At 44.1% G+C, this 14,713-nt stretch overlaps 1 protein-coding gene across 2 annotated transcripts in view; it reads right to left on the bottom strand.

The window, feature by feature from the left end:
* Positions 1 to 8,690: 8,690 nt before the first annotated feature.
* The window catches only part of ARFGEF2 (ARF guanine nucleotide exchange factor 2), a 102,956-nt gene continuing 96,933 nt past the window's right edge, over positions 8,691 to 14,713 (bottom strand). For both annotated transcript variants that reach the window (XM_078443975.2, XM_078443976.2), the window contains exons 38-39: positions 12,955 to 13,072; positions 8,691 to 12,389 (exon numbers count right to left, since the gene is read on the bottom strand). In XM_078443975.2, coding sequence (XP_078300101.1) covers positions 12,213 to 12,389; positions 12,955 to 13,072 — 295 coding nt within the window. In that variant the 3' untranslated portion in view covers positions 8,691 to 12,212. The remainder of the gene's footprint in view (positions 12,390 to 12,954; positions 13,073 to 14,713) is intronic.

The raw sequence follows: 14,713 nt of genomic DNA, 5'->3' as shown, positions 1-14,713 counted from the left end.
CCTCAGAGTGTTTGTAGCTGCTCTTCCCTCTGCCTGGAATGCTCTTCTAGACCCCTGAATAACTGACTCATCTCTGTACATTCAGATTCCAACTCAAATGTCACCATCCTGTCTGAAATTGCCCACTGTCCACACCCAGTAACTCGACATTTAGGCTTGCCAGATTTAGCAAGCAAAATACAGGACACCCAGTTCAATGTGAATCTCAGAAAAGCAGTGCATGATTTTTTTAGTGTAAATATTGCATGGGACGTACTTATACTAAAAGATTATACATTGTTTATCTGAAATTCACATCGACTCAGGTGCCCTGAATTTTATCTGGCAACCCTAGCCTCATATCTTTCTGTTTTCTTCATAGCATTTATCACTCTTTGTGATTGTCTCTTTGTTTATTGTTCCCCTCATCATTAGCTTAAGGATTCTATTAAAAAAAGTACCTTGGGGCACCTGGATGTCTCAGTCAGTTAGGTGTCAGACTCTTTTTTTTTTTTTTTTTTTTTTAAGGTTATTTATTTTATTTTGAGAGAGAAAGTGCAAGTCAGGGAGGGGCAGAGACAGAGAGGGAGAGAGAGAGAATTGCAAGCAGGCTCTGCACTGTCAGTGCAGATCCCGACACAGGGCTTGAACCCACAAACCGTGAGATCATGACCTGAACCCAAGTTGGACGCTTAACCGACTGAGCCACCCAGGCACCCCAAGTGTCTGATTTTTGATCTTGGTTCAGATCATGATCTCACGGTTTGTGAGATCAAGCCCTGGATCGGGCTTTGTGCTGACAGCTTGGAGCCCACTTGGGGCTCTCTCTCTCCCTGTCTCTAAAATAAAGAAATAAGCTTTAAAACAAAGGACGTCATTTATCTTATTTACAGCTGTACCCCCGAGCACCTAGCACACAACACCTGCTAAATAAGCATTTGTTGAATGCTGAATGAAATACCCTATATAAATAAAGTCCACTGAGAAAGATGTAAGTTACTGGGACATTGGTGGAAAAGATGTATTTTTACCATTACAGCAACAGGACAAGCAATCAATCATACGTATCTGCTTTCCTGGACAAACATTGTCTTCCAGTCCTGGTGAGGAGAATCCTGATGATTTAACAGCTGGCTGGAGTCCTGTGTCGTCCAGCATCTCTGCCAGTTTCTGCAGAAAGTCCTGAAGTGTGCCAAGGTTCCCGTGTCTGTGGATACAACTCTAGTGGTGCCCACTCCCTTTGCTCCTTGCAGCCGCGAGAAGAACCGTGCAGGTGAGGGGCACAGTAAAAGGTTGGTGTGTCCTCCAGCCTCCATGGGTGATACCTGAAGACTCCCCTGGGAATCTGCATTGTGTTCTCTGTCCTTACTTTTTAAAAAAAATTTTTTTTAACGTTTATTTATTTTTGAGACAGAGAGAGACAGAGCATGAACGGGGGAAGGGCAGAGAGAGAGGGAGACACAGAATCGGAAGCAGGCTCCAGGCTCTGAGCCATCAGCCCAGAGCCCGATGCGGGGCTTGAACTCGCGGACCACGAAATCGTGACCTGAGCTGAAGTCGGACGCTTAACCGACTGAGCCACCCAGGCGCCCCTCTATGTCCTTACTTTTAATTTTGCTTTATCAGATGTTCTCTGAGGGGCTCATTTATTGGTCTCCCACCGTGATTCTGGCATCGTCATTGTTAAAGTGTATTCACTGGTCTTTTGTTGTATGTTGTAAAGCTGTTAGGCAGATAAGGTTCCTGCCATTTCTTCCACATGTTGAAGTCTATCGACCATCTCACAATGCGCAATATTCCTCTTTGGCCTGTTCAGACCTTTCCTCTTCCAATTCTATCTTGTCTGACATCAATATTATTAGACTTGCTTTCTTTTGGTTAACAGTTTCCTGGCGTATCTTTTCATCCCCCCAGCTTCATTGAGTTAGAATTAACATGTCTTGACACATCTTTTACCAGCCCTTTACTGTCACTCTTCTTTGATCTTGTGTCACACTAGTTACGAGCATGGACTTGACTACCCATGGACTTGACTTAATGCCATCTGCATGACAGCGGGCACGTTACTTGTAATTGAACTGTCTAGTCTCTACAGTAGTGATAGTAATAGGAACTGGCCTCACAGGGTAGGCAGGAGGATGAAAGAGACAGGATAGGTGAGGCCCGTGGAGAAGCACCTGAAAAACAGCAACCGTCCAAACAGTGTTAGGTCTTATGCCCATCCTGTGACCGGGCGGCAATGTATGTTTGATGTCCTCCCATTGTCCCCAGTCCTGCCTTTCCCAGATGGTACCGCTTGAGACCTGGACAGGGCTTTGGATGCTTGCCTTGGCCCCTGTGCTTTAAAAGGTGCCATTCTGGTCCTGCCCCAGCTCCCACAGGTGAGGAGGGGGCCCTGCTCCAAGTGGGTGTGCTCACCCGGAACCCGTACCACCTCCTTTCAGACCTCGTTCCGGTGACACAGGACCCTGGAATTCTCCACCGACAGTCCCCAAGCCCTCTTCCAGGGTCTGTGGAAACCTCTTGCCTGGGTCGCTCCTGAGAGCTGAGACACAGCAGCTGTGAGCATCCCTAAACTGGCAGTGGGACTTGTGGACGGATGTGTTTGCAGGGGGTTTGGACAGAGCTGCGTATCCTCGCACACACATTCAAAGCCTCGTGGTACAGGTTGAGGCCTGGGGTGGGAAGAGAAAGGGTGCAGGATGAGGGCTGATTCTCCCCATGTTGCTGTGTTCTGACATGGAAGCCTGAACCGGAGAAGTCCATCTTTTTTTTTTTTTTTTTTTTTTTTTTTTTTTTTTTTTGTAGAATTCCATCTTTGAACCTGGGCTTCCAGGTTCTGCAAAGGTGTTGCTTGTCAAGGAAGGAAGATGGAATGTGTGTTTTTGAACACTTACAATCTTGACATATAACTTTCAAATATTTATTAGTTTAGTTTAGTTTTAATGTTTATTTATTTATTTTTTTTTTTTTTAATTTTTTTTTTTCAACGGTTTTTTTTTTTTTTTTTTTTTTTTTTTGGGACAGAGAGAGACAGAGCATGAACGGGGGAGGGGCAGAGAGAGAGGGAGACACAGAATCGGAAACAGGCTCCAGGCTCCGAGCCATCGGCCCAGAGCCTGACGCGGGGCTCGAACTCACGGACCGCAAGATCGTGACCTGGCTGAAGTCGGAGGCTTAACCGACTGCGCCACCCAGGCGCCCCAATGTTTATTTATTTTTGAGGGGGGTGGCGGACAGAGGATGTGAAGTGGGCTCTGTGCTGACAGCAGAAAGCCGGACGTGGGGCTTGAACTCACAAGCCATGAGATCGTGACCTCATGATCAAGCCGAAGCTGGAAGGTTAACCCACTGAGCCACCCAGGCACCCCAACTTTTAAATATTTACACTTACTGGATGCAAGGCCACATCTGTGTGTCTGCCCCAGAGCCACAGACGTCAGCAGTGTGCTGTGCTTTCTGCCGAAGGGGGCCAGTGCCCTACATCACCTACTTCTGAATGTCTGCTATACCCTGTACATCAACACAGTCCTCCCTGTGTGAGATCCGTCCTTGGAGACAGACCGAAGACAGCATCAAGGATGCAGTGCCTGGAGGGATGGGGCCAGGAGCTCATGGCTCTCCAGCACCAAGAGGTGGTGTGGGACAGCGTTTAAGAGGCAGGCTCTAGAGCCAGACTGCAGGGCTTTGAATCTAGCTGTGTTGCCTTAGATGAGTTCTTTGACCTCTCTGAGCCCCAGGTACCCTTGTATAAAAAGCAGAGCGTGATGATGGTAACGACACCTACCTTAGGCAGTGGTTGTGACAGTCTAAGGAGATGACGTGTGCAGGGCAAATGCCTGGCACGCTCAGAATCCAATAAATGATCATTATTACTGTTATTACTGTTACTGTTACCTGTAAGAATTCTAGAATTTCCATGAAAAAAATTCCTTGGGGTGCCTGGATTGCTCAGTCAGTTGAGCATCTGGCTCAGGTCATGATCTCTTGGTTCATCAGTTTGAGCCCCTGCATCCAGCTCTGCTTGGGATTGTCTCTCCTTCTCACTACCCCTCCCTGCTTGTGCGCTCGCTCTCTCTCTCTCTCTCTCTCTCTCTCAAAATAAATTAACTTCAAAAAAAATCCTGCACTTTCACCAACACTTTAGCGAGTGCCTGCTTTGCATCTGTTACTGTGTTCTAGCAAGTGAGATTGTCATAAAACAGCCAGGGTTCCTGTCCTCACACTCTTACATTCCAGTGGAGGAGACAGATTTCAAACACATCATTGCAGATGGCAGTGGGTTCTGAAGACATGGTGGAGGTAACCGAGGAGTTAGCAACTGGGTTGAACCCCGGGAGGAGGAGGAACCAGGCATGGAGCAATCTACAGAAAAAGCCTTCTAGGCAGAGGTGACAGCAAGGGCAAAGGCACTGAGGAAAGAGCAAGTTGTGAAAATCTAAACAAGTCACTAATTGTCACAGACTTTGAGGTGTGTAATATTAAATGGAGAAATGAAGGCAGCTTCTGAGACAATATCCATGGTGGGCATGAAAGGGTCCAAGGTACAGCCCCAAAAGGCTAGTCTTTTCTTTAATTGTTTAACTTTATTACTGTTGCACCATTTATACGATTACATATAACTTCAATGCATCCATTGTATTTTTTTTTTTTTTTTTTTTTTTACCATTTTCCAATGAGTGGTGGGTTGGTGTCTGTGACACAGAATGGAAGAGAAACCAGAACTTCAATAATGCAGACTTTTTTTTTTTTTTTTCATTTCCACTGACCATTAAACAGAACTACAGGTGCACCCAGCCACGGACACACATTAACAGGTCATGAGAAATCTAGGGAGGCTAAGTAGGATGACAGAATGTTTGTTACTCCCCAAAATACCTGGGGACGAAGAATGGAGTCTTGGCATCAAGATACGTGTGGACAGGCTAAGTGGGCTGTCTGAAAGTTGGCGTTCATCCACAACATTACAAAAATGTCAAGAAAAGCTGTAAATTAAAAGGAAAACACAGAACATACTACTTTCAGAAAGACCTGCTTGCCTTAGCATAAGCCCTGTGGGTAGAACGTATCATTCCCCAAACCCTTTGCAAAAGACAAGATACTCGGATTTTAGTGGCAGAGTGCACGTAACGGCAGTTCAGGTACAAAACTTGCACTGTGCTTTCAGACATTGATTACGAAGGCTAGTCTAAGAGATCTGGTAAAGATTTTTTTTTTTTTTAAGTTTTATTTATATGTTTTTGAGAGAGAGTGAGTGAGTGAGCAGGGAGGGATGGAGAGAGAGAATTTCAAGCAGGTTTCTGTGCTGTCAGCGCAGAGCCTAACTCAGGGACTGAACTCACAAACCGCAAGATCATGACCTGAGCCGAAATCAACAGTCGGAGGCTCAACCCACTGGGCCACCCAGGTGCCCCCGGTAAAGATTGTTTCTAACTCAGGTGTTTGCAATATCCAAGCAGATGAATTTACAAACAGGGGCTTTGGAACATAAGCTCTTCAGAGACCAGGACTGTGTTCTGCTGGATACCCTGCTTGGTTGCCCCGCCCCTTCCCTCAGATTAACCAGTGACAGCAAGAGGCAGTGTGGTTGGCATATAAGTGTGTGCTCTGTCCCAGTTGGGCTGCTTCCCAACCGTGTGATCCAGGTACACAGCCTCAGCGGGCCTCTCCCGGCCTTAGTATCCACATCTAAAAAATGGGTGAGGGGGGACGCCTGGGTGGCTCAGTCGGTTGAGCGTCCGACTTCGGCTCAGGTCATGATCTCGCGGTCTGTGAGTTCGAGCCCCGCGTCAGGCTCTGGGCTGATGGCTCAGAGCCTGGAGCCTGCTTCCGATTCTGTGTCTCCCTCTCTCTCTGCCCCTCCCCTGTTCATGCTCTGTCTCTCTCTGTCTCAAAAATAAATAAATGTTAAAAAAAAAAAATTTTTAAAAAAAAATGGGTGAGGGGTGCCTGTCTGGCTCAGCTGGTGGAGCATGTGACTAGATCCGGGGTTGTAGGTTCGAGCCCTGTGTTGGGTGTAGAGATATATATAATATATAATATAGAAATATAAATATATATATATATAAATATATATATATATATTTATATATTTATATATATATATATATCAGACCAAAGTCTGACACCACAGACCGAGCCCCGCATTGGGATTCCCTCTCTCTCTCTCTCTAAATAAATAAGTAAACATTAAAACAAAAACAAATATAATATATATATATAAATATATATATAAATATATATATATATAAATAAATATATAAATAAAGAAACTTAAAAAAACAAAAGGGAGGTCTAATACTGCTATGTCATACAGTTGTTGCGATATTAAAAGGACTTCTTGTATGCAAAGCACTTGTATCTGGAGTGCAGGAAACCATGAGTAAATGTTAAGAAGTGACATTGATAGTCTTCTTTTTGCTGATGCCCTAAAAGGGGCATAAAGTTAGCACAAATCCTACCGTACAAAGAGTTCTTCATTCCAGCTTCCATGATCTGTCCACTGGCCTCTCCCATAGAATGGTGCTTGGTTTTTGCCTGCTTCTCAGAAAACCATAGCACCCTGGACAAGAGAATCAATATGCCATTATTTAAGCTCAAATTCACTCAAGGTAAGAAGTTTACCAGAATGCATGGTATTTCTTGAACATAAATCAAGATGAATTTTAGGTCAACGAAGAAGCAGCTACAGAAGCTTTACGCAGGGATTGGGAATCTCTGGAAAAGATGAAAATTGACATATAAATTATCTGCAGAGGCTCAATCTTCAGTCGATTACCAGAGACGGTTGGCTTGCATCTAGAAACGGACATTTCAAAAAAATACTAAAATCATTTTTGCCAGAATCCTTGGGGAATCCCTACCCCTTCTTTTGCTCTGAGCATGTAGTTGCCTTCACTAAGCTGGATACTCCTAAGATGTGACACAAATAACTAACTCAAGGACGATTTCGCAGATTTCTTTAACTGGACAGCAGGCATATTACACAGCTTTGCAAAAATTCCAGGGAACTGGGGTGCCTGGGTGGCTCCGTCAGGTCAGCGTCTTTTTTTTTTTTTTTTAATGTTTACTTTTTGAGAGAGAGAGATAGAGACAGAGCGTGAGCAGGGGAGGAGGAGGGAGGGAGAGAGAGAGAGAGAGAGAGAGAGAGAGAGAGAGAGAGAGAGAAGACACAGGATCTGAAGCAGGCTCCAGGCTCTGAGCTGTCAGCACAGAGCCCGACTATGTGGGGAGTTCGAACTCACAAACTGTGAGATCATGACCTGAGCTGAAGTCGGACACTTAACTGACTGAGCCACCCAGGTGCCCCGAGCATCCAGCTCTTGATTTCGGCTCGGGTCATGATCTCACGGTTCATTAGACCGAGCCCCGAATTGGGATTCCCTCTCTCTCTCTAAATAAATACATAAGTAAACATGAAAACAAAACCAAAAACAAAACCTCTAGGGAACCACTCTGGTCCTTTGAAAAAGAAAACGTACTTTTGCCTCAAACATGTTCCAGTCTGTTGGCACAGTTACAAATGCAACATAATGCTGAAATTACCTTTCAAAATGCTTAAATAAGTAGCACTTTAAATAAATAAAGTGGAGTTGGCCCTTCCTCGACCAGTGACCTCAGCATGCCCTCCTTTCTAAACTGGGTAAGCAGAAGTGACTTTTTTAAATAAGGCCAAAGAAAGCTGAAAGGGTCTGCCACAGATGGGACTTTTGGGTTTACACCACCACGCTGAGGAAACCCTGTTAGACTGAGTCGATTTAGTTCAGGGTTTTTCAACCTTAGCACCAGCTAGACCTTGAGGCTGGTATTTATTTAAAGTTTATTTGAGAGAGAGAGAGCCCTTGGGGATGGTAATTCCTTGCGGTGGGGGTTGGTTAGCAGCATCCTACCCACCTCTCTCCTGCTGCGACAACCCAAAATGTCTCCGGCCATTGCCAAGTGTCTCGAGTGCCTCTTGGGGACAGAACTGAAAACTAGTGATTGGCAGCAGGTTGAAAACGACTGCTCTAGATAAAACCCAGGCACCCTCTGCTGTGGAGAGATAATGACGCTTTGGAAACCTTTTCCTTTTGTTCTTTACTGGAAGCACCCAAAATGTAGGACCACAGAGAGTCGCAGTTTTACTCCAATCAATTAATAAAGATGCAGAAGTATCAGTCGATTTCAGGGGAATATTTTAAGTACAATAGTCATTTACAGTTTTGGAATATTTTAGAAAGAATATTCTGAATTCAGAAGCACTAAAGCCATGTCCTCCTATGTTGGCAACCTCTGTGAACCTTAGAATTGTATCCCACTCAGTGACCAAGTTGGCTACCCTGTGAGTCTTCCTTTGTAATCTTGCCCCTCAACGGCAGCAAGAGGAAGGAGACTTCTGTCTTCTCTTGGGAACCCACTGTTCAAACTAATGAGTTAAAGCGAATTCAAGAGATAAATAAGAATCTTCTCATGACTGGATTTTCCCCTCTTTCATGGGGAGGGAAGGAGTAAGAAGAGAACCTTACTTAAAATAATTAAAACCCACTGTTAATATTCTCCATTAAAAATTATTTTTGTTAGTTACTGAGGCCAAATTTTACCACCAATTGAGAACTACATGCTTACAGCTGCCATAATTACAAATGAACCCAAAACTATAGCTTGATATATATAAATGTATATATTTATATAAATTGATATATTTATATAAATTACTATAATAAAAACAGCTCTATTTTTTAAAACTTTATTGATTTATCACCTGATTAAAGCATGGGATTTTAACAGTATTATACATAATATTTTTACATAGAAAACTTTACATAGCATTTCATATTATATAATTCGGCTTATTCTTTCAAAAATGTATACATCCATTGGGCAAGGAATGCTTTTCATTAAATTACCAATATTAAATGCACTTAATCATCATGTGTAGATTAAACAAAAGTAGCTATTAACTAACTTTTTAGGCAATTTAAGGAGGTAAAACACATTTTTGCACATAAAGAAATATTTGATGCAAATATGAAGATAAAATTTTTTAAAAATTAGAACACTGAGAAAAACTACACCTTTGATGAGTGTCTTTGAGAGCAAGGATTTCCAGATATAATCATTCTTTTAAATATTCAGCTTTGGTTTCTTTGTTTCTCAAACTACAAAGCTGCTGATAGCAAAACTCCAGGATTTCACAGGAGTTCATGCTATTTCTACTTTAACAGAAATGGTAAAACAGAACTCAGAAAACGTGGTACTAAGGATCTAGCTTCTGTCTCAGCCAATATCCGTTTGCATCGTAACAGCAGACATCTGAATGGGGTGCTCATACTTGTATCTGTCAGCAGGTTCCTTCAAGAACTGTGACGGCTACGAAATGTATAGCCATAATGACAAAAGAACAACAAAAAGGTTTAGGGTTTTTTTTTTTTTTGGTTTTTTTTTGCATGTTGTACAAAAGTCATCTGTCAGAGGAAAAGGTTGTGTTTCCAGATATTATCATACAATTTCCATAATGTAGTTCTTTGGTTGTACGTGACGAGTAACAGGGAAAAGGTGTATTTGACTCTCAAGATGCAGATTAGGAATCAAATTTCCCATCCACCGTTTGTTGTTACGATGCCAGAGCTGGTGATTGCCCTAAAGGACAATGAAGAGAAAACAAAATTGCTCAAAGTAGCAGTATTATAACAAACAAAACTTCTCTAGAGACCCAGCACATATAATCGATACTTAAAGCATTCTGAGAAAGAAATAAGGCCTTGGAAATGCTCCATCTTCTCTAACTTTGTGAACGGCGTCCTGGCCCGGTGCTGCAGAGTTATACGCACTCTTTTCACTAGTGTTTGAGTGGCACAAGCCACGTTTACCATGAGATAGAACAGACTGATTCACAAAATAGAATTTAGGCTGAATGGCTTATTAGTAGAGGTAAGGAATTCCTCTGTATGTCACGGGCCCCCTACGAGAAAGCTACCCCAAATGGTTTTACATCCCTGTTTTCAAAAGGTCCGTGCTGGTACAATTCAAACGCCTTATTCAGAGAATCCAATCTTTTAAAAGACAAAGTTTAAAAAAACTCCAAGGCTGAGTGTTTCAGCATGTAACAAAATGCGCTCAAACATTTCCTGCTCTGCAAAAGGAGGCAAAAATGAAAGAGAGGCAGGAAGACACTGGTGATGCAGTCAGAGATGATGAAGACAACGTCACACGGGAACCCCAGAAGGAAAGGAAAAGTCTCCAGTCGGGAACGCGGCGATATGGTACAGAAAACAGAAGTACGAAGGGACACGCGCGTTCCTGTGTGTACTTTTAGTACAAAGGCGGATGGACGGCACGGACTTGGGGAGGCCGTGACGGGCTACAGTACCAGGGATGGGTCTACAACACAGGTTCCGTGCTGCGGCATACAGATGTCATGGATTTCAGGACAGGCAAGTCAAAGGTGCTAATATTTTCCATTCACCGTAAGATACTCTCCCACGGTCCCTTCCTCCTAAATTATACAGCTCCTCTTCTCTAATGTATGTGAATAACATAAAAACCTAAACCTGCTCTTTTTTTCTTTGGTAGAGAAATTAAAATACTTTGGGGGAAAGGAAAAAAAAAAAAAAGTACTGCTGGCCCAAACCAGACATTTCTCAAGGCTGTTACAAACAAAAAACGTTGAAGAAACCGGTCTCTTAGTAAACAAAAGCACCAGAAATCCTTCTCTATAAAGAAAACATAGCTGATCTTAGATAGTTTCCCAACTTGCTAACTTCTAAGGCACCAGAGTTGACATCAATACAACCCAATTTACAGGACGAGAGGGCATAGGTAGAAGTCTGAATGTTTTAATGACTCTGTGTAACGCTTTTTCTAATGCTGAGTGCGGCTTGTGGTGAGCACTGGATGAGGGGGCAGAGTGAAGCGTGTGTCCTCTTTCTCGCTGACTCAGAATAAATTCAGCTTCCAAACAGACTGCTTGCAGGCGTCAGGCCCTGCCTGTGTACTGCAAACCTTTACAGAAGCTGCCGCGTCAGGACTCCGTTCTAACTGCGGTGAGGGGTACTGCGACCCACCCTTCCCAAAGAACGCAGCCCCTGAGCTCAAGTTGACGGAAGCACTTGGGCACGGGCCATCTCCTGCCGCGGTCACGGTTCAGCTGTGCTGGCCCCACAACAGCACAGGCCTACTCCGGGTCAACGACTCAAGGTTCACAGACGACCCCTGTCACGCACAGCCACCGTCCCTCTCGAGGGCCCTTTAACGGGGACTGTGCACAGCAGGGACGCTAACAATTGGTACACGCGCTGTTCTGAGGTAAAAATAAAAGGTTTACTCAAATATAAATTAACTCTGTTAAATTACTACTTCATTTTTGTTACTACTTCATAGATTAGGTTTCAATGTGTGAGATGGACAATGCATTCTGGAAATTTTAATACCCATCCACAAATACTTATTTCAAAGGAAGGCTAATCATCTTCATTACATTTTTTACTTTTTCCTACAGACGTTTTCTCCCCAAGTTACTCAAAAAGGGAGAGCCAGGAGGCACTACCTGTTTTTGTTTTTTAACCTTGCAAGCTCTTACTTCTAACTTAATTACTAAACTCTGCTGTCAATGAAATTTTCAATAATATCTTTTCATAAAGTAATTTAAAAATCACTCAGACGTTAACAAAACAGAAAAAAAAAAAAAAAAAGCAACAACCCTTTTCCCCACTAACTTTCTCCAAACTAATTTAACTACAGCTGACTCACAACTGACAAAAACACTCAAAATTCTCCAACACGCTCAAACAACAACAAAAAATCCAGCATATTTTAGGTGGCACTTAGCCGTTACAACAAGAAATTTTATTAACATACTCTCTAATAATCACAAACCTATACAGCTATGTTCAGTGTTTTCAAGGAGAGCAACTTCCTCGGACAAAACACGGACAGCCAATCGTGGGACTCTGCTAGGAAATGACCACATGTGCAGTGACAGGTTTGACAGTTTAATCAGTAAAATGGAATGACGGAGAGGAAACAGACTCCCCACCTACTGTGTTAACTGGGTATGCAACACTTGAATGAAACGGCACAACGTCTTAGTCAGGGACCGATGGGGCCAGCGCAGCGGCCGGCTTCCTCCAGGCCGTTCTGAGCTCCCAGAGGCCGACTCCTCGTGTCTAAGACCTGACCCGTCACGAGATGTGCCAGGCAGAGGCGGCATGGTGAGCGTTCTGCAGAGCTGCAGCAGTGGCCCGCCGGGGCCGGGGCTACCACACTGGTGACAGTGTCCCCGGTAGCTGCGACGGCTCTTCTGGAATCCAGATCTTATACACAACGCCTATCCGCAGGAAGAACTTGCGCAGGACCGCTCGGAGCTCAGGGATGAGGTCAAACTGCATGATTTCACACAAGTAGGGGTAGTACATAGAAGCGTGTGCTTTAAACTTGAGGTGGGAGAGAAGGAGAGAGAGAATTAGACAGGGAGCTATTTTTTCTGGCACTACTTTGCCAAGAGTATTCATCTCACCCTGGAACTTCTTGCAAGATTCTGGTGGTTTTTCTTGCTATTAAAAAGTTGATGTGAGAAATTTGCAAATTAGACTGTCTCTTAATTACGTTTAACTCCAAACACAAATTATTTGGGGGACAGCTTTGCTACCGGAGTCAACTTTCATTTTAGCAAAGCAGATTCCCAGCTCTGAACCACTGCTTCACAATCGCCACCCTCTCTTCCAACACAGCCGCGCTGAAAATCACCGCCGCTGTTTCACAGCCGCGTGGACGGTCTCAACATCAGCCTTTCTCAACTGGGCTTCTTTGAGAGAAAGAGCCCCAGTGGGCCACAGCATCACTGTCTGTCATGAATTAACTTTTCTCCAATGCATCTAGAATGGTGCTAGTTATGTAACCATCCTTAGAAGAATTGAGAAAAACAGTCTTGAAATTCTGAGTAAAATGCCAACCCAAACCTATGTCCTAGTGGAGACATTAGAGTTTCCTGGTTTATACCTTGTCATCGTTTATTTTGAGGGTTTTTGTTAGAAGTAACAACAGAAGACTTGTCCAGGCCTCCCGATGGCTTTCCGAATTCACGGTGATGAAATAGGCAAGGGCCTCACTGCACACGCTAGAAGAGTCGGAAACAGGGAGGCACATCAAACCCAAGATTAACCTCAGGGCGCCTGGGTGGCTCAGTCGGTTAAGCATCCGGCTTAAGCCCAGGTCATGGTGGGTTTGAGCCCCATGTTGGGCTCTGTGCAGCTCAGAGCCTGGAGCCTGCTTCAGATTCTGTGTCTCCCTCTCTCTCTGCCCCTCCTCTACTCACACTCTCTTTCTCTCTCAAAACTAAATAAACATTTAAAAAAAATTCTTAAAAACCCACAAGATTAACCTCTCACATTTTACTAGAGAATTTTTTTTTTTTAAATTTTAGAGACAGCATGTGAGTGGGGAAGAGGGGCAGAGGGAGGGAGAGAGGAAGCGGGGGTGGGAGGAGAGGGGGAGAGAGAGGGGGAGAGAGAGGGGGAGAGAGAGGGGGAGAGAGAGGGGGAGAGGGAGGGGGAGAGGGAGGGAGAGAGGGAGGGAGAGAGGGAGAGAGAGAGAGAGAGAAAAAATGAATGAATGAATGAATATCTTAAGCAGATTCCATGCTCAGCACAGAGCCTGATGCCAGGCTCCATCCAACGACCCTGGGATCATGACCTGAGCAGAAATCAAGAGTCAGACGCCCAACCGACTGAGCCACCCAGGTGCCCCATGTAGTGGAAAACTCTTCATTCTGGCAATGAGTATTTATTTGCTGGGCACTTGCTCTGGCTTCTGGCTATGCCATCTTGGGCAAAGCTATAAAACAGGGATAAATAACTGTACCCAACTCAAGGGACTGTGGTAAAGATTAAATGAGACTGGTGTGTTGAATGTTAGCATAGCTCAGGGCCTGCTCAGAGAAGAGGGCCCAATCAGCATTTGTGCACAATGAACATAGAGCCTATCATCCACAGCTGGCTACACACTGCCTTTCTCTTCTCCTGTCACATACAATTGATTTTTTTTTTTTTTTTAATGTTTGTTTATTTTTGAGAGAGAGGGAGCACAAGCAGGGGAGGGGCAAAGAGAGAGGGAGACACAGAATCTGAAGCAGGCTTCAGGCTCTGAGCGGTCAGCATAGAGCCCAACACCGGGCTCGAACCCATGAACCATGAGATCATGACCTGAGCTAAAGTTGGACGCTTAACTGACTGAGCCACCCAGGCACCCCACTACTTTTTTTTTTTTTAAAGTAATCTCTACCCCCAACATGTGGCTTGAACTTGCAACCACGAGACCAAAAGTAGCATGCTCTACCAACTGAGCCAGCTAGGTGCCCCACAAACGCTACTTTTATTTAACTTTTTGGTTATTATTTCTTTCAGTTTATTTTTGAGGGGGTGGGGCGGAGAGAGAATCCCAAGCAGGCTCTGCACTGTCAGTGCAGAACCCAACATGGAGCTCAATCCCATGAACTGTGAGATCATGACCTGAGCTGAAATCAAGAGCCAGAGGCTTAACCAACTGATCCAGTCAGGTGCCCTACAACTGCTACTTTCAAAACACATGTTATGCTGGGGTGCCTGGCTGGCTCAGTTGGTGGAGCATGTGACTCAAAATTGTGAGTTCAAGCCCCACACTAGAGGTAGAGCCTACTTAAAAAAAAATGTTATGCTAGAAATTGCAAATTTATCTCCTTTACAGAAACTTTATGAGACTATGTAGATAATTATCCTTTGAG

Source organism: Panthera onca, chromosome A3, assembly GCF_046562875.1.
Source record: "Panthera onca isolate mPanOnc1 chromosome A3, mPanOnc1 haplotype 2, whole genome shotgun sequence".
NCBI lineage: Eukaryota > Metazoa > Chordata > Mammalia > Carnivora > Felidae > Panthera > Panthera onca.
Note: the sequence above shows the minus strand (reverse complement) of the source record. Positions and strands in the feature narration are given on the sequence as shown.